This window comes from Coloeus monedula (genome assembly GCF_965178545.1).
Source record: "Coloeus monedula genome assembly, chromosome: 6".
NCBI classification, from domain to species: Eukaryota; Metazoa; Chordata; class Aves; order Passeriformes; family Corvidae; genus Coloeus; species Coloeus monedula.
In genome coordinates this window covers 15,418,692-15,436,066 of record NC_138786.1, presented here as the reverse complement: position 1 = coordinate 15,436,066, position 17,375 = coordinate 15,418,692, and the positions used below count along the sequence as shown (strand labels likewise).

The 17,375-nt window shown below is 44.6% G+C and overlaps 2 protein-coding genes across 2 annotated transcripts; both read left to right on the top strand.

The window, feature by feature from the left end:
* Positions 1 to 2,751: 2,751 nt before the first annotated feature.
* LOC309574524 (serum amyloid A protein-like) lies at positions 2,752 to 3,936 on the top strand (the record flags this gene model as incomplete). Its single annotated transcript, XM_082284270.1, has 3 exons — positions 2,752 to 2,857; positions 3,181 to 3,319; positions 3,768 to 3,936. The coding sequence occupies 3 exons, from the start codon at positions 2,752 to 2,754 to the stop codon at positions 3,907 to 3,909; spliced, it is 387 nt and encodes a 128-aa protein (XP_082140396.1). The 3' UTR covers positions 3,910 to 3,936.
* Positions 3,937 to 4,299: 363 nt separating this feature from the next.
* On the top strand, positions 4,300 to 14,110 carry SAAL1 (serum amyloid A like 1). Its single transcript, XM_082284424.1, has 12 exons — positions 4,300 to 4,423; positions 4,642 to 4,755; positions 5,738 to 5,821; positions 7,488 to 7,567; positions 7,946 to 8,005; positions 8,267 to 8,382; positions 9,478 to 9,661; positions 9,934 to 10,016; positions 10,161 to 10,349; positions 11,131 to 11,327; positions 11,848 to 11,940; positions 12,532 to 14,110. The coding sequence occupies exons 1-12, from the start codon at positions 4,307 to 4,309 to the stop codon at positions 12,622 to 12,624; spliced, it is 1,410 nt and encodes a 469-aa protein (XP_082140550.1). The 5' UTR covers positions 4,300 to 4,306; the 3' UTR covers positions 12,625 to 14,110.
* Positions 14,111 to 17,375: the final 3,265 nt, after the last annotated feature.

The window sequence follows — 17,375 nt, the reverse complement described above, 5'->3', positions numbered from 1 at the left end:
TTTCAGTCTGCTTCTTGAAAGGAGACTAGTTTACAGTCATTCCATGTCTGTAAGCCCAAAGTCAGTGTTAGCATATACTCCATACTTGGCAAAACTGAAATGAATTACTGCACATGTAAACTTAAGTAAGGCACTGTTCTTTCCCAGATTAAGAAATAACAGCAACTCTTACTGTGCCTGGGAATTCACCTCATCCCCTTTCTCAGTCTTTCTTAGATTGCAAAATTGTGGAATGTTGTGGAACGTTGCTTTTTATCTTAATTGCATCAGAGTGTACAAACCCAGAAAATGGTCTCTATGTGTTGTTTTCCAATACGCATGTGCTGCCAGTGTTTCATTGCCAGGCTGGGAAGAAATACTCTGTCCAAACCTTCCTGCGTGCTCCGAGGCAGCTTTACCTCTTTCTGTTGCGAAAGCAGCAGTTCTGGCTGCAGCTCATTTCTGTGAGCCAAGGGTCGTGACCTGGAGGTGCAGGCCAAGAGGATACTGGAAAGCAGGGCTCAGGCTCTTCCCTGCTGGAGCCCCAAGCTGCAGCTTTATCTCAGTTCCAGCGGGAGCTCCAGTGTTGTTGTCTCTGCTGCTGTCCTTGCTGGGGGACACAAGGGGATGCATTCTGAGATCGTCTAAAGAATCCCTCCAGCACCTGCCTTCTTGCAAATACCCTCATGTTTTGCAGAAAATGTTGGTTTTGAGAGAACGTGAAACAATGTAAGACTCAAAATATCCTCTATGGTCCAAAGTGTCTGAGCTCTTGTAGGGAAAAAGTTCTTAGGTCAGTTTTGAAGGCAATGCTTCATTCTAAGTCCCTGGGCAAAGTGCCACGTGCCTGTACCCCAACTTAAGGAGTAATTTTCCAGATTTTTAAAAACCAAAAATGTGACAGGGCTACTTGCTGCTAGCAGAGAAGGCACTTGCACTGGCCATATGCTGCAAGGATGTAGGTCATCAGGATGTGAGCAGAGGTGCATTCCAGTCCCTGCAGTAGCTGAGCTGTTACACTGTGAAGTATCAGGGTCAGGGGTGCCAGGGGACAAAAATCTGTGTCTGCTCCCTGCTTTTTGCAAGGTTTCCTTGTCTGTTAGGCTAGGACTTAGATTCTTGTTGCAAATTGTTCCATTCTGAGATACATCACACTACAGACTATCTGTCCTGCTGCTCCAGGCCTGTCTGTGGCAAATGTCTCTTCCCCTTAAGCTGAATTTTTTGACTGAAGTCCAGTGACACCCAAGGAAGTTACTGTTGACACTTTATTAGCTTTATTGCACCTCTCTCAGCTCAAGCCTTTGCCCTGCAGCTCCATCAGTGAATTGTTTACAGTGGCAGAGTTGTGACTGGGGCAGCTACCCCGAACTCTTCTGAGGGGAATGTAAAGTGCTCTCAGACTTCTTAAATCATGTATAAGACCACAAAATGGGGACACCTTCTGCACACTCACTCTCCAGTGCAACTGCACTCAACCCCTGGAGCTTTCTGCAGGGGAAAGGGTTGTGTCGAGGAACAAGGAAACCAAGGAAAGCGAGCAGGCTGTAAGCAGGGAGAGCACAGTGGGTGCTTAAACAGTGAACCATGCCAATAGGGCCAGACAGTTGATTTAAAATGTAGCAGAATTGTGGCTGTATGGATCTGAATTTCCCTTTAGGTCAAATGTTTACTGCTGTCCAAAACTGTCCACCTGAGCCCCACGGAGCCGCTGTTGCAGCAGGGTGACTGGAGTTCCTCAAGAGGGGTCAGTGAGAGCAAGCCAAGACAAAATGAACCATTCAGACCCTCTATATGGTGTGTGTGTCTGTGCTGTCTTAGAGCATTATCAGCAGGGATGTAGGTGTATGTGGTTTGCTTTGCAATGGAGTTAAGAAAAACACTTCACATTTTCCATTCCATTAACTCTGGGATTCATCTGGCAATCCCAGCTCGGATGGGAATTTCACTTAGCAGTTCCTGCAGCCCTTCTGGTAATGCAGCTCACACGTTCCTTGTGCAAAGACACAGACCTGACCTTGTGTTTCAATGTGCAGACAGCCAGGCACCTTCCCCTCCGAGCTCTGTTCAGCCCAAGATCCAAACAGAAGTGTCACCCTTGAGACAGTAGTAACACTTCAAGCACATGGAACTCATCAGCCTTCAAGGCAATTTCTCAGTCTGGTTGTTATGAGGAGCAAATAGTCCCAAGGACACCTGAAGAAGCATCACATAAAATATTGTGTAACAGGAGCTATGAACTTTCAGTGAGGACAAGGACAGGTTTCCAGTAATGATTTCTCTGTTGGGAGTGCTGGTGGGGATTTCCCAGCTGTGGGTATCCTTTCCAATTTCCTCTTTTGAGGAGTTTGAAGTGCTTATAAATACCCTATCTGAGTCTGAGAGCACACGAGACAATCTCCATCTCCTTTGGCTTTGCCTTTCTGCAGTGGTGAGTGACATTCTAAATTTGTGAGCTATGTGCAGTGTTTCGAGGTGGTATTTGGGAGCAGGACCGATGCTTTAGCATGTGGGACTTCTTTGTACTCCTGGCAGGAGCAGCAGGGAGTGCTAAAATGCAGGTTTCTCATGTGCATCTGCTTCTGTTGTGGAGCTTGTGGTTGCACAGAGGGCACCACTCCTTGCAGGGGGAGAAGGGGGTCCTGGGCGGGCCCTCAGCACTGGGGCAGCAGCCGGGGCACAGCTGGGGATGTGGTGGGTGCTCAAATGTGCTCCAGAACTGCTCATCTCTCTCACCGTCTCTCAGCTCCCTGTCAGGTTTGGCCAGGAACCATGAGGCTCTGGGTCTGCATCGCGTTGCTCTCCGTTGTTCTGTGTGCAAGTGCTGACAGACCAGCACTGGTCCGAGCTGGACAATTTGTCTGGGATGCTTTGGGAGGTAAGCTGCTGTTACCAGGGTCCCTTCCCTCAGGAACCCCTCCCCAAGCACAGGTTACCAGCAGTCAGTGGTGCTGCCCTCTGAGCTGGGAGATCCGCAGCTCCATGTTAGAGACCTCGCTGGTTTCTGCTGCTGGATGAGGGCCTTGATCAGCTCCCACAGCTGCTTTCTGTGGGCACAGCCCTGTGCAAAGGCTGCTGTGGAGTAGTGCCTCACTCTGTTACTGCTCCTTGGGCTTTTCAGCTCCTGCTGAAATCGTACCGAGCTATTTCTGGTGCGACTCTTTCAAGTCAACATCATCTCTGTTTCTCTGCTTTCTTCAGGGGCGCGGGATATGTACAGAGCATACCGGGACATGCGCGAGGCAAATTACATAGGTGCCGACAAGTATTTCCATGCCCGTGGGAATTATGAGGCTGCCCGGAGAGGACCTGGTGGTGCTTGGGCAGCGAGGGTGATCAGGTAACAGAGTGTGCTTGTCTTGTTAACAGTGAATTATTAGGGATCCGGGCATTCCAGCTGGGGTGGGGTCCTTTTCGACTTGCATGCAGCTTTGCACTTAGAAGGACAGCAGAGGGGCGGGGACAGCCAGTTCCTATAGGAACACTGTTCCCATGTGGACAGCCAGTCTCTATAGGAATGGTGGCACACGAGCGCCAGCCTTTCTTGTCCTCCCGAAAAGGCAGATTCCTTTCTCCGCATTTCTGATAAGGAACTCTGCTTCACTGCTGGTTCATTTCCCGACATAACAATTACGGGTTCCACCGCGGGCTTTCAGACAAAGGCCGAGTGTGTGCTTGCATCTCACCTTGAGAAGCCCTGCGGAAAAGCTGTTTCACATGAGTGAGGGAGCCAACACAAGGCCGAGTTAGATGCAGTCTGTTCAGGTGGCCTTTCCTCCTTCCCACAGCGACGCCCGGGAGAAGTGGCAGGGCGACTTGAGCGGCAGAGGCCACGAGGACACCCGGGCGGACCAGGAGGCGAACGCGTGGGGCCGCAGCGGCGGGGACCCGAACCGCTACCGGCCCGCGGGGCTGCCCCGCAAGTACTAGCGCTGTACTCTGCTCCTGTCACACCGCTCTTTGTACAGCCCAATAAAGAAATCCTCCTGAGAACTGTTCCCTTCGCTGCGAGCATCCATCCTCCCGGGGCTGCGGGGCGGGGGCGGCGGGGCGGTGTCGGGACATCACGGGAACTGCGAGAGGATCCCCCTTGGGACCCTCGGGTGCTCCGGGAGCGCGGGGGCCGCTCTGCGCGGAGGGGCTGCCCTGGGCGGGCGGGTCCCGGCACGATCCCGGTGGGATCCCGGTGGGATCCCAGCGCGGCCCCGCGCTGCCCCGGGCGAGGGGGGCGGCAGTGGCCGCCGGTGAGCAGGGGGCGCTGTGGGGCCGCTGGCGCCGCTCTGTCCGCGCCGCCGCCTCGCTGCCCCCGCACGGCTGTGGGGCCGCCATGGACCGCAACCCGTCGCCGCCGTGCAGCGATGCGGAGGAGGAGGAGGGGGACGCGGTGGGGAACACGGTGTACAGCAAGCACTGGCTCTTCAGCGTCCTCACCCGCCTCATCGAGGTGCGCGGCCGCCGGGAGGGAGCGGGCGGCGGGTCCGGTGTCGGTCAGCGCCGGGTGGGTGCGACGCGATGGCTCCCAGGGCCGGGGGGGGGACACAGCGTGAACCAGCGGGGACAAACGCGGGGACACAATGGGGACACACCTCGGAACCCAGCGGCTCCCGAGTGGTGCCGGAGGTTCAGCCGGATCGTTTTCCCCCCCGCCCCGCTGTGTCCCAGGTCATCGCCCCCGCGGAGCCGGATCCCGCCGGCAGCCCCGAGGGAGCCCGGACGGAGCTGGACGAGGAGATGGAGAATGACATTTGCAAGGTGTGGGACATGTCGATGGACGAGGTAGGAGCCTTGTGCGGCACTCGGACCTCGGGGCCCGTGTGCCCCGAGTGTTCCGCTGGCAGCGGGAGAAGGCAGGGAATCAGGCGGGCTCGCTCTGGCGGCGCTGCTCGTGCCCGGTGCGGCGGGCTGGGTGAGGCGGGACAGCTGCGGGGGGCGGCACCCAGCGGGCTCGCCATGGAGCCGGCGCTGCAGGAGCAGCAGGGACGGGACGGGAGCTGCCGCTGGAATCAACTCGGGTGCGCAGCCCGTGTCTTCAGCGCTTGGATTGTGGGCATAATATTGATGCCGTCTCTAAACAGGCATCTTTTCCTCTAGAAATTGTAATACGTCCTGCTGGTAAGCGTAGCTTTCTCTCATAGATAAACAGCCTTTCGCAGTTTAGCTGCAGACTAGCAGTGGCAATGTAACTCAGCTTCTTGGTATTTCTCTCGGCATTCTCAAATGCTGGAACAAATTCTCAAGATATATATATATATATATATGTATATATTAGTTTAAGTATTATTATTTTATTCCTTACCTTGTTGCTCAGAGTTTTTAAAAAAACATAGGACATGGGTGCTTCATTCCCAAATAGAGAACTAATCTTATGGTTTAGTGTGATAAAATAAAGAGGAGATTTCCTCTTTTGTGTGTTCTGATGGCACCTTCATTTGCTTCTTTTTTATGTATCATGGTGATGTCATGCCTTAAAACGTGGTATTTATTGAATTCTGGCTGAGTGTCTGTTTCTGTTGAGATAGGGAGCAATTTGCATTTTCTTGCATATATGACTTTTTGGCTCATTGTACAGCAAATCGCTGGCATACTGAATCACTAGAGGGGCTTGCTGGCCTTTTCTCATTGAAAAACAAAGATTATTGGTATTAACTGGTGGAAAATAACAAATTTTGTGTAGCGAGTTTGTCAACTCAGAACACTTTTGATTTTGCATTTGGAAATTGTAGACATCCACTTGCTTCTCCATTCAATTTCTCCACAGGATGTTGCCTTATTTCTTCAAGAGTTCAACGCCCCCGATATATTCATGGGAGTTTTTGCCAAGTCCAAATGCCCTCGCCTAACTGTAAGTATGGACTCTCAAAAAGCTGTTCTGTGTTAAGAGCAATAGTAGATAGCCCTGTACATGCATTTACACTTATCTCCCTTCTCCCAATGCGTGTGTAATGTGTAAGGGGAACCAGGAGAAAACACAAAATCAAATTTTAAAATGCTTTTTCACTGTGTTTTTAACATGGTCTAATCAGTAAGAATTTCGGTGATGCTGAAGCTGGTACATGTCTGCTCACATAGCCTCATCTAGATAAACTGATGAAGAACTGAGTTTATCAAACATAATTAGAAGACCGATTATAAAACCCAGCAGTCTGGCCTTATTTTCCTTTTGACTTGTTTTTTGATTACTGAACTGAATGATTACTGAAATGGTCATGAATTTCTTTAGTCAGACCTACAGAAGTGTGGTGGTTTGACCCTGGATGGAGACCAGGTGCCCACCAAAGCTGCTCTGTCACTCCTCTCCTTGACTGGACAGGGGAGAGAAAATACAATGAAAGACTCATGGGTCAGAATAAGGGCAGGCAGAGATCACTCACCAGTTACTGTCATTTGTCACAGGCAAAACAGACTCCACTTGGGGAAGTTAATTTATTACCAATCAAATCAGAACAAGATAATGAGAAGGAAGCACAAAAAGATTACAAAAAGTAATCTGTGGAATTATTAGACACCAATACTTAAGAATTTTTTTTTTTCTGCTTCTTTTGATGTCATTGATTTGCAGCTTGTGCTATGCAGAGCTCTGTAGGATTCAAGAGAGGATTTTCAAAGGTATTCAGTGTTGATGTAAATCCTTTTCCTCAGAAGTTACCAGATGCTTTACTCCAGGAGATAAGTAGAGACACAAAGAGCTTTGAAAGTTTAGTGCTTTGCCTTTGGAAAGTACAACCAGAATTTGGAAAGTACAACCAGAATTTGGAAGTGACTGCAAATTGGCTGTCGCAGCTACTTTCATGAAACAGCTGGAGTGCCTGCTGTAATTTAGCAGAGGTAATAGCATGTTAATAATTAAGAAGACAACCTTAGTGGAGAGAGCTGATTTTTTTTTACTTTAAATTGCTGCAAACTAATGACTCACTTTGTTTTAGCACCAGTCACCTGCAGGTGTTTCAGGTCCCCATTACACAAGTGTGCATCCTTTTTCACTATTAACTTGGCCTGAATATCATAATGGGATGCACTGCTGCACTGCTTTGGGGTTTTTTAAAATTTAATTTTATTTTAGATCTCTTTTATCAGAAAATGGGCTTTGCTTGTATTAAGATCTCTTTCTTTTGTGAGCAAGTGAATGTCAGTGAGGGTCACGCTTACGTAGTGATATTTTTGGTTTAGGACTCCTTTTTGCTTTAGTAACAGGGCTGCCAGATGAGCTTCGTAGGAGTATACAAAGAATATGCAAGTAGGGCTGATTTCAAGATACATTTGCTTTTATGGAACATCTTAACACTTAAATATCTGAATAGTACCTGAGTATATTTTAGGCTAGTCTGATAGAACACAAAAATCTGTATAGAATCTGTGGAAGATTTTGTATCTTTGTCATGAAATCAGTGGGTCATAAGAAATCAAACTGGAAAACATCTTCGAACCTCTTTTATTTTTGTCTTACAGCTCTGGAAGTGAAATTGTGGACTGTTGCAGTTGTCTCATTATACTGTGTTTTGACTTTCCAGGAAATCTGTGTGGGAATATTAGGGAATATGGCCTGTTTCCAGGACATCTGCATGTCCATTAGCAAAGATGAGAATCTTGGGTAAGTGTCTGTGTGCTTTGTATATGCACAGGTACTGCTTGTCTGGACTCACAATCAGGGAATATTTGTTAGAGAGGGATCCAAGCTTGCCTGCCAAGCTTCGTCTTCATTCATAATTTTGGCTGACCATGTTTGTGTGGGAAGTGCTCAGGAAAGGAAGAAAGGACATAGACCACTATTTTTGGGGGGTTTTAAATCACCAGTCAAGTTAGTTTCTAAGTTTGGCAGTCTTGAGACACTGGAAGTGCATGCACACTAAGGAAAAGCTGCCTTTAATCTCAGAACATGGCTGCAGCTGTGAAATGAACCTTTTTATACCTTTTTTAAAAATAAAGATGGATTTTATTAACATTTTTTCCCTGCATTTTCTCCTTAAAGTCAAGTGTTACTGCAACGTTTGTGTGATTCAGACTCCCCAACTCTTCTGGAAACAAGCAGGTAGGACATCTCAGAAATTAATGCATCAGTAGTGTAGTTCTGCTATGCTCTGAGGTCTGGGGAGAAAACTGACAAGTGGGCTCACTATTTTATTATCCTCTCATCTTTTCCTTTTATTGTTTCTGCATTGTTCTGGGATTACTTTGCTGTGAGTTAGATTCCTGTTTCTGTCACATCATTCTCATTATTTTGGATGTAAACTTGGATAACTAGAAGGAGTGAACTGGTTTCTAATCTGTTAAATGGGGGATTCTTGCCTAGGTTGTTGTTAACTTGCCTCTCCCAGCCTGAGGTGGCCAATGTCTGGGTGGAGAGGATCCGAGAGAATCCTTCTGTGTACGACTGTGTTTGCTTTATCATGTCCAGCTCTACAAATGGTAAGCTGCCAAAACAAGCTGGGATTTAGTGGGTGTTTGAAGAAGAAAAATAAGAACTGAAGTTTGCAATTTCAAAGACAAGTATTTTCAGTTGGGATAACTTCTTTAAAATAAAGGAAGCCTCATGAGTTTAAAGGACAGCAAAATAAACTTGCCCTGCCTTTGCAGGTTTATAAATATATATAAAACTAACCAGAAACTCATAGACGAAAAAGAAAGCTCTGGAGGGGGAATTCAGAACTGTTTAATTGAAGAAATTGTTATTTGCCACAAGAAAAGAAAGGACATAGTCCTCATTCAGGGATATACATATGTCATTTTTGAACAAGGTCTTGAAACAAGACCTCATTTAATTTATTTTTTTCACGTCAGATATGGATTTTCTGTTTTTAAAACTACCGCATCTGTGGAATGGGAACTGGAGGAACGATTCAGTTACCCTGGCAGCTGAATACTGTGCAGGCTTTGGGTATGCAGACGTGCTACACAAATCTCTCTTAGCACCAATTTAGCAAAAACCACACCAACCACCTAAAAATGGAAATATTTGGAATAGCATTTATGTTTAACATCCAACTCAGTTGTAACAGCAGTTGTCATTTGTCAAGGAATCCTAATAATACAGCTTTTTCAATTTTTTAATAAAATTTTTTAATGACAATTCTCAGAAATCCTGCTCCATCCTATTGAAATAACAGATCTGTTTAAGTAAAATGCAGGTTGGCAGGTGGAAGATTAGCATAAAACTGTGTTTAGGAACAAATCTGGAAAAGTTTTACTTCAGAAGCAGAAGTTACGACTTTTCAGGAACGTGAAATCTCTTTGGAGAATAAAGTTACTGCTTCACATGTGGCATGACAAGGTAGAAGGTGTCAGTGGGCTTTCCAGCAATCCCTATTTATTATTTTTATTTATGTGGTCTATGCCACATAAAAGAATTAAACATAGCAACCTGTAGTAGGTTATGAAGAAAATGAATATATTCCAGTCCTGAAGTTACTTTGAATACTTGTATATACTAGCATTTTGTGAGCTAATTTTTTGCTCTTCCTTGTTAGTCTTGTTGAAATAAAAATAACATGCTCTCTTGTGCAGTTGAATTGCTGGTGAAAGTGGGTGAAGTGGTGGACAAGCTCTTTGATCTGGATGAAGAGCTGATGTTAAACTGGATCAAAAACGGCACTTGTCGCTCCGTGGGACCATCTGCAGATGATTCCCCTGAAGAACTTCCAGACTTTAAGATTGTGCCTTGTATACTTGAAGCAGCCAAGCAAGTCCGGTATGGGAGATTTCTTTTTGGTTTCATGGCTGGGAAGACTCCTTACAACCTTGTAAGGCCTGTGTCCAAACATCTTGCTCTTAGTGGGAACAGCGCAGTTTGACAGGTCACTGGGATATGTTTTCCTGGACTTACAGTTTGAAATGAGTCAATTTGTCTGTTAGCAAAGAGAATGGCAATGATTGCTGATGGGCTTCTCTGTGACCAAAACACAGACTATAAGCTCAGTAACCAGCACTTCAATTTGTCTTTTTGCTGTTTGGTCTGTCTAGATCAGATAACCCAGAAGGACTGGATGTTTATATGCATATCCTGCAGCTCCTGACCACAGTGGATGAGGGTATCCAGGCTATTGGTAAGATGCTGGAATTGCTACGTGTGAGGGGACCAAGAGAGGCTGTAACTTCTGGATCATCACGTATTTACTGGGGAGAAAAGGAATTCACATACCTGTATTAAATTTGTTGGGTTGGTGGGTTCTCTTTCTTTCTTTCCCAAGTGCAGGCGCCTGACGGAGGAAAAGAGACTTGGAGTTTGCTTTATGACCTTGTTTGCCAGGAGCTTTGCCAGCCAGATGATCCACCCATCATTGTGCAGGAGCAGAAGACTGTGCTGGCCTCTATCTTGTCCGTGCTGTCTGCTATGTTTGCCTCACAGACAGAGCAGGAATACATCAGGATGAGGAAAAGCAAGTCGTGCTTTTTGTTTATTGGGTTTTTTTCTTTTTTTTAAAAGTTAATTTCACAATTGACTTTATGTGGGTGTGGAAGGTGGTTCAATTCAGTGGCATTGCATACAGTAAGACTCTTTCCTGGTTACTCAAAATCACAGCTAGCCCAAAGTTCAGTTACTGGATGAGCTGTAAATTCTGAGGAGTTACAGTACCAGAATCTACAGATTCTGCTCAGTCTTCTCCATTGGGTAAATTAGTGAAAATTGCAGAATTTATATTTGCTAAAATATAGTAATACATTCTTTTTATGTAGTAATTTTTTTTAGTAGGGGGAGATTCTGCACTTACTTAAATCCATCTATCATTTCTTAACTTGTCAATCCATGGACAAGTCTTTAGAATTAAAAGCTTGTCTTGAAAATGTGGGCCAGGGTCACCTGCAGCAGAAAGACATTGTGCAGTTTGGTTTGTCAGACAGGATTATCTGGATGCAAATTTAACATACTGCCCTCACTGGGTACTACTAAAGACAGTTTCCTTCTCATACTCCTTACCACTGGCATATACTTTTTATAGATACAGGTCAGCTTGCATGAGAAATGGTTTTGGTTTTCTACTACATTTCCACTTGCCTCCTTAAAACTGTCTTTGAGTACAAAACGCAACACTGTCAGAATTTACATTCCTATAGCTTTTGTGTAAAGTATGGTGGTGTGTTTCAAAATTCTAATGCCTTGAAAGGATGGGCAAGAATTTTCAGTGTTAAAGTTCGCTTTTCTTGTTACTTTGTATTAAGATATGCCACTGATTGGGAGCTTGATTCGTATTTTACAATACATGGAGGGCTGTGGGAAGAGAGCTGTTGATAACTCCAAGGAGTCCGAGCAAGAAGAGAGTGGAAGGACTGATGTAAATGAGGAAGATTTCCATTTAAAAATTTTGAAGGATATTTGCTGTGAATTACTTTCCAATATGCTTCAAGAACTAACCAAGGTAAGAGTAAACAAAATTCTAGTAGGGATTTCTTCTGGGTAGGTAAGAAAAAAGTCTCTGCTATTAATGTTGGCATTTTCCTGTGCAAGTGCAGTTGCTTAATGGGAATTCATTAGAGAATCAACCAGAAGGTTAGTAGCAACGTGTGTGGGAGATGAGAGGGACACAGGTTTTCTGAGGTGTGTGCCAAGATTCTGTATGATGAATTCTGTAGCTGTATGTTGCCCTTTCTTTTGAATGAAAGTCAGTTTACTTAAAAAAAGGAAATACTGTCAATATATAAAGTCACCCTCTCAACTGGACCTTTTTAATTATGGAAGCATTCAGGTTAAGAGACTTGTGATGTGAGCTTTCACACCTTTTTGTATCAGCTGTGTCTGGCTTTCTCTGAGAACTGTAAGTTCTGGTTGTTTTACCCATTTATAAGAACAAAGCACATTCTGTAGATGCTGTTCACAGTTTTGAGTTTGTTCTTTCAACAACTGTTCCTGACATGCTGGTTGTATTTCTCATTTTCCAGGAGAATACCTTAGAAGGACTGCACCAGGGACATCTGAATGAACAGACATGTTCCTGTGCTTTTCAGAACCTCTTACCTCTGTATTTTGCATCGGTGAGTATGTGACAAAGTCTGTGACACAGCTGAAAAAGTGCTCCTTGGGTGGCAGGACCTTTCCAAATCCAATGTACAAGCAGGACAGAATTGCTCAGGCACAGGTAAAACACCATTCCAGTGCCAGACAGTCTTACCCCCTCTGTCTGTTCTGCCTCACTTCAGCCAGAGCTTTGCTGAGATCATCAGCTGATCCAGGGCCAAACTGTTCTGAAATGAATGGATGTCTGAAAGTTTATCCTAGCTGAAAATTTGTCCTGTGTATTTTTTATAGAAGAATTACTCTAAATATTTTTCATAGGGAGCTTTTCTCTGGGTGAGAAAAGTTTCTGTGTTTCCTTTAAACAAGGAAGTAAGGGTTTAGGAGGAAAGTGGTAACATTTCAAAATTTTGACCAAGTGGAATTGTGGGGTTTAGGAGGAAGGTAGCTACTGTGGGGCATTTTCCATTCTTCATTGCAGTGGCTACTGCTGGCTGCTCTTATTTGGAAGGCACAGAAGTAGAAGAGCCCCTGTGCCAGTGTAAGAATTCAGGGTTTCATGCAAGTTATTTTTGGTTTTTTTTCCTTCTTGTGTGGGTTTTTATTTCCAGGTGGAGAGCTTCCTTGAAGTCCTGCGTGAGGCTGATCAGACACTTGCTGACAATCTAGAAAAACGTTTCCCAAGCCTGAAGGTTCACACCTAAGAATGTACATGAAATATTTTCCTTCCTTGGAATGAAGATTTTGGACTGTTTCATTACAGTGTTTCAGAGATCAGGTTTTCAGTAAATGCAGGAGAATGAGGCAACCTCTTTACCAGCAGGTGGCTTTTAAGAAACGTTCCAGGTAGCCCTGATTAACCTAAGGTTAGTCTGGTCTGCATGGGGAAGGAAATTACGGTAAATCACTTCTGCATCTTCCATCCTGTTTGCTGCGGTAATGAGAGACTGTTGATTTCTAATGGCTCTCCTGCAGAGCAGTTTTCTTTGAATAACTCTCAATTCTGTGCTTTTCAACTGAAGTTGAAACAGCAAAATGAATGAAATGCACTGAGTAGTTTTTTAACATGGTGCTGGTTTCTTTCAAGTTGCTGTCGGCAAAAGGAGGATTGCTCAATAGAAAATCCCCTTCAAGCACCTGATAAAAGGAGTTAAATTACAGAGTTGTTTGGGGATTTTTTAAGATCGTATCAATACCTTGGGCAGGTACTGTAATAGAAATGTTTCATCCTGCTCCTTTCGAATCTTCACACTTCTACTGAAGCCTCATCTTCACTGCAGCTCTGAGCTGTGCTGTCTCAGTCCTGTGCAGTTCAAAGGATTCGAGAATATTGTTACCAATGGTCTGTGCTGCAGCTTCCAGCCATTGCAGGTAACTCCCCACAGTTAAGAGTTGTAGGGCAGGTTTGGATTCAATCCCTGGTGTACTTGCAGACCTTTCGGGGTTTTTGCAGCAGTCTGTGCTTCAGCTTAGGAGTGTAAATTGATACATGTCAGTTCTTTCCTTCTTCATTTGTTACATGAATTCTTTCTGAATGGCATGAGAAATGTCATGTTTTCCGTGGGGGAGTTTAAGGTGTTGCTTAGGTCACTTGCAGGAAATTCAGTGTACAATCTCCTGAAACTCCCACTTTAATTACGTGATGTTTTAAGTGCATTGCATTCTTAGATCCTGTGTCTGCATGCAGTGCACCTGACACGCTCTGAGTCTGAAGAGACAGTACAGCAGCACCTCAACCTCGCTGTTTCTGTAAATGAGAGTGGAAAACAACTGGTTGTTATTCAGTTTGAGATGTAAAAGCAGATGGGAACCAGAGCACAGAGAATAACTCAATGTCACATACACACATTCCCTGGCTCTCCAGGTTTTACAGACTTTAGCATTGTGCTGGGTCATGTTGTGTTTGCCCAGAGTGACCTGGACATGTGGTAAAATACAATATGTGCATATGTATATAAAACCTTTCCATCCCAACTTCCAGTCTTCAAAACCGGTGCAATTTTGTCATCCCCCTGCCAGCAGCATCTTAGTTGTCAGCAGGGAATTTGGAATTACAAATATCTGACTTGCGTGGCCAAAAAGAATTGCCGTGGTTTATATCAAGTTTTGTATGCTATGTTTGTTGGCGAAAACTGATGACTGTGAATCAGATGACAGCATTTTTCATACTACTTTGACAATTTTGGGATATTTTCTTAAACCTACAGATTTGTAATAAAGCTTCTTTTTAAAAAAAAAAACCAAACCTGTATGCTTTCCTTCATTCTAGTGTCAATTAAATTTGTTTTCTTAGCCACTGGAAATGTCTGTTAGTCTCAACTGTGTCAGTTTTAAGAGGAAAATCGAACCTCTGCGTGCTGTAAAATATGTTTTCCTTCACTGAATATTTATTTTAACTCTTGCTTTTTTTTTCCACAGTCGTTTTTATGGTCTGGAAGTTAATGTGGGTCTCATCCCATAAACATTTTTTCATCTTAGTTTGTCCCCAGCTGTATCATAAGTGTCTTCCACCACAGTGAAGCATTATTTCTGGTGTGTGTCTGCTGAAATTTGTTGTAGTCAAAATTCTGCAGTAGCCATGTTAGGTAATATAGAAAAAAAGCTGAGACAAGATCTGTTGTTTTATTTTGTTCCTTCTTCTTTTCAATACACCAATATCCAGTGTTGATGAACTGTTACTGATATCTGATGCCTGTCGTGTGACAGAAAAAATGACCAATGTCATGTGGGAACCCAGGTGGGTCCCGTCCGCCTGCTCATCTGCAACAGAAGGAGCTGCAGGGATGGTCAGTCAGCCTAGCTTCAGCAGAATGATAATTCAGGTATGCTGGGAATTTGTATCCTAGATAAACACAGTGATTTGGAGACTGGGATTCCCCCTTTGCCCCAGCAGGCAGCTGCCCTTGTGCAGTGGAGGTGGTGCTGCCTTTGGGAGCAAGAGGCTGGTGCCAGGGTGAGTGCAAGGTAGCTGTGCCGTGTTTGTGGGGTTCAGAGAGGGAAGAAAGGATTTGTGGGAGCAGGTGGGTGATGTGTTTGGAACTGGTGCACGTGTGTTTCATCATCCTGCCAGCAGGGACCTCCCTCGGCCTGTGCTTCCTGAGCAGCATGGGTTTGGGGGAGGGGCAGGGAGGGTTTGGGAAGTGTCTGGGTTTTGAGTTTGGTATTTTTTTTAATTCCCTCTCCTAGACCTGTTTTGATACCCACTGGCAAGCCAGAGCTCTCTAGGTCAGTTGATTCGGAGCGATTGTCTGTCTGTCTACAAGCAGGTGAACAGCTTTATTCCAGGGCAAAGATCTGATTAACTCCAGAACATCCTCATTTGGGAAAAAATGAGAAGTACCTGTCACTGCTCTGTGCAGAGCTCTGAACAAAAGTGGGTATCTGAAGCATTGAACTAAAGCAGCAGGAACTCAGTCCTGCTTGGACAGAGCCAGATGTGACTTGTGGCATGAGAACACCTAGAAAATTGAGGCAGAAAGCAGACTGGAAGGCCTTAGTTTAAATTAGGCTTAATAGAACCATATAATAATTTCATTCAAAGATAGGATTCTAACATTCTGTTGACTCAGTTTTATGTACATTTGGCATCTTTATCCCACATTGTAATTTTTTCCTGCTGGGACAAAGCACCACAAAACCAAAGAAATTTGGGATGTGGGCAAAGAAACAGTGGCATTGGAATGCTTAATCTGCTCCTTTGGCAGTGCAAGGAGGTGGTTGCTGATATCCTAATGCTTGCCCAATATTCATGTTGCAAATTAATCCTTTCTGGTAGGCTAAACTATGAAACCTAAAAAGCTCCTTTCTGTGTTTCTCCGAATGCTTGTCACTCTGCTTGATTAATTTTCTGTCACTACTTTTTTAGTCCATATTTCTTGTAACTGCCGTGGTGATTCCTTTCTCTGTAAGATGATGTGTTGTTACAACTGCCCTATTATAACCACCTTTCACTGAAATCAAGCTATATCCAAAAAGAACAGTAAGACACAATCTTTATTTGTAAGTGAAATATCTTCATAGTTTATTGTATTGGCATTAAAAGGTATGGAGGTGTTACTGTGGTTTTGTTTCCCTTGAAAATCCATGTTCTTTCTCACTACCCTTATTTTGGCTGCTACTGGGCGTTACGAAAGCTGCAGTCTCTCTTCTATTTTTCACTGAAGAATTTGCTGGGTTTTTTTTCTAGAGCAGAATCTCTTGGTCACAGCAGTTCCCTAATGTATCCTTTTATTTCCCCCTCAAAATTAAACGTCCTCTTTCAGCGCTCTCTGTTTACTTTTTATTTTTTTGGCCATGATGATGAAATTCACGTGCTCTGCCAAAGTCAGTGAGAAGGGAAGAACCTGCTACACCTGGGGCAAGGACCAGTCTGCTGTGATGTTATACAATTTCCCAAAACCCCTTCATGTGAAGGCAGGCCTGGGCAGCGAGTGGCTGTGCTCTGCTGCCCAGCCCTGCAGGGAGTGAAGCCCCTCAGTCAGAGCCAATGGGGCGTGAGCTGAGTGAACCTGACATCACCAGCATGGCAAAACAAAACAGGTTATTGCCAACAGCTGTTGGCAGAGTTTTGCAATGAGAAATACTGCTCCTACACCTCCTTTTATTTCCCTCCCTGATTCACTAATTTTGCAAAAAGAAACCCAGTTTTATAATGCAAGGAGTTGACATCTGAGTAGGAGAATAGGTTTGCTTCTGAGTTGTTACTGTGGAGAAAATGAATGAACCCAGGGAAAACCCAGTGGGGTTCCATTTTTCTTTCTCCCAGGTCATTGCATGTGAGCTGCATGTCTTGGTGATGGCTCAGTAAAGTCTGAGAGCTGAATTTTATACAAAGGCTACTGCGAAACAGCTCGCAAAGAAAAGGTAACAGTGGTAGGAGGCTGTGAAGAGAAAGCAGTAATACTAGAGAAAGAAAAAAAGATAAAGAAGGGATACTGGAGAAAGAAGGCAAATAGGTAAAAACCTGGAAGAATTCTGACAAAGAGGATAAATAATAAGTGTGATGTTGAAGAAGAAAGGTATTACCTATCAGTAGTTATGTTAGCATTCTAGATCTGTCCAGGTGGGATAGCTGATGTGCAGTCACCTATCAAAAGTCTGACACTGATTACATTTTCTGTTTTCAAAGCTGAATCTGCTTTGCAGTTTCTTCTGCTCTTATGGAAATGAGACAAGCTTAAGGTGAACATGAGGTCTTAAAAATCACAGCAGGTGGGCAAATGAGTATTGATGGATTTTTAAAAATTTTTTTAATTCACTCACTCTTCCCCCCTTGGTTTTTGCTGGCTCGGTGAGGCATCAGGGAGCCAAATCATGATGGAGGCAAGGCAGAGTCAGGTGTTGCAAGCCCTTGCCTTGCACAGTTCTTGAATATGAGAGAGGCAAGATGTGAAAGCAGAGCCCTGCAGGGTTGGTGCTTTTGTTGCCCACTGGTCTGCAGCAGACTGCAGCCTGC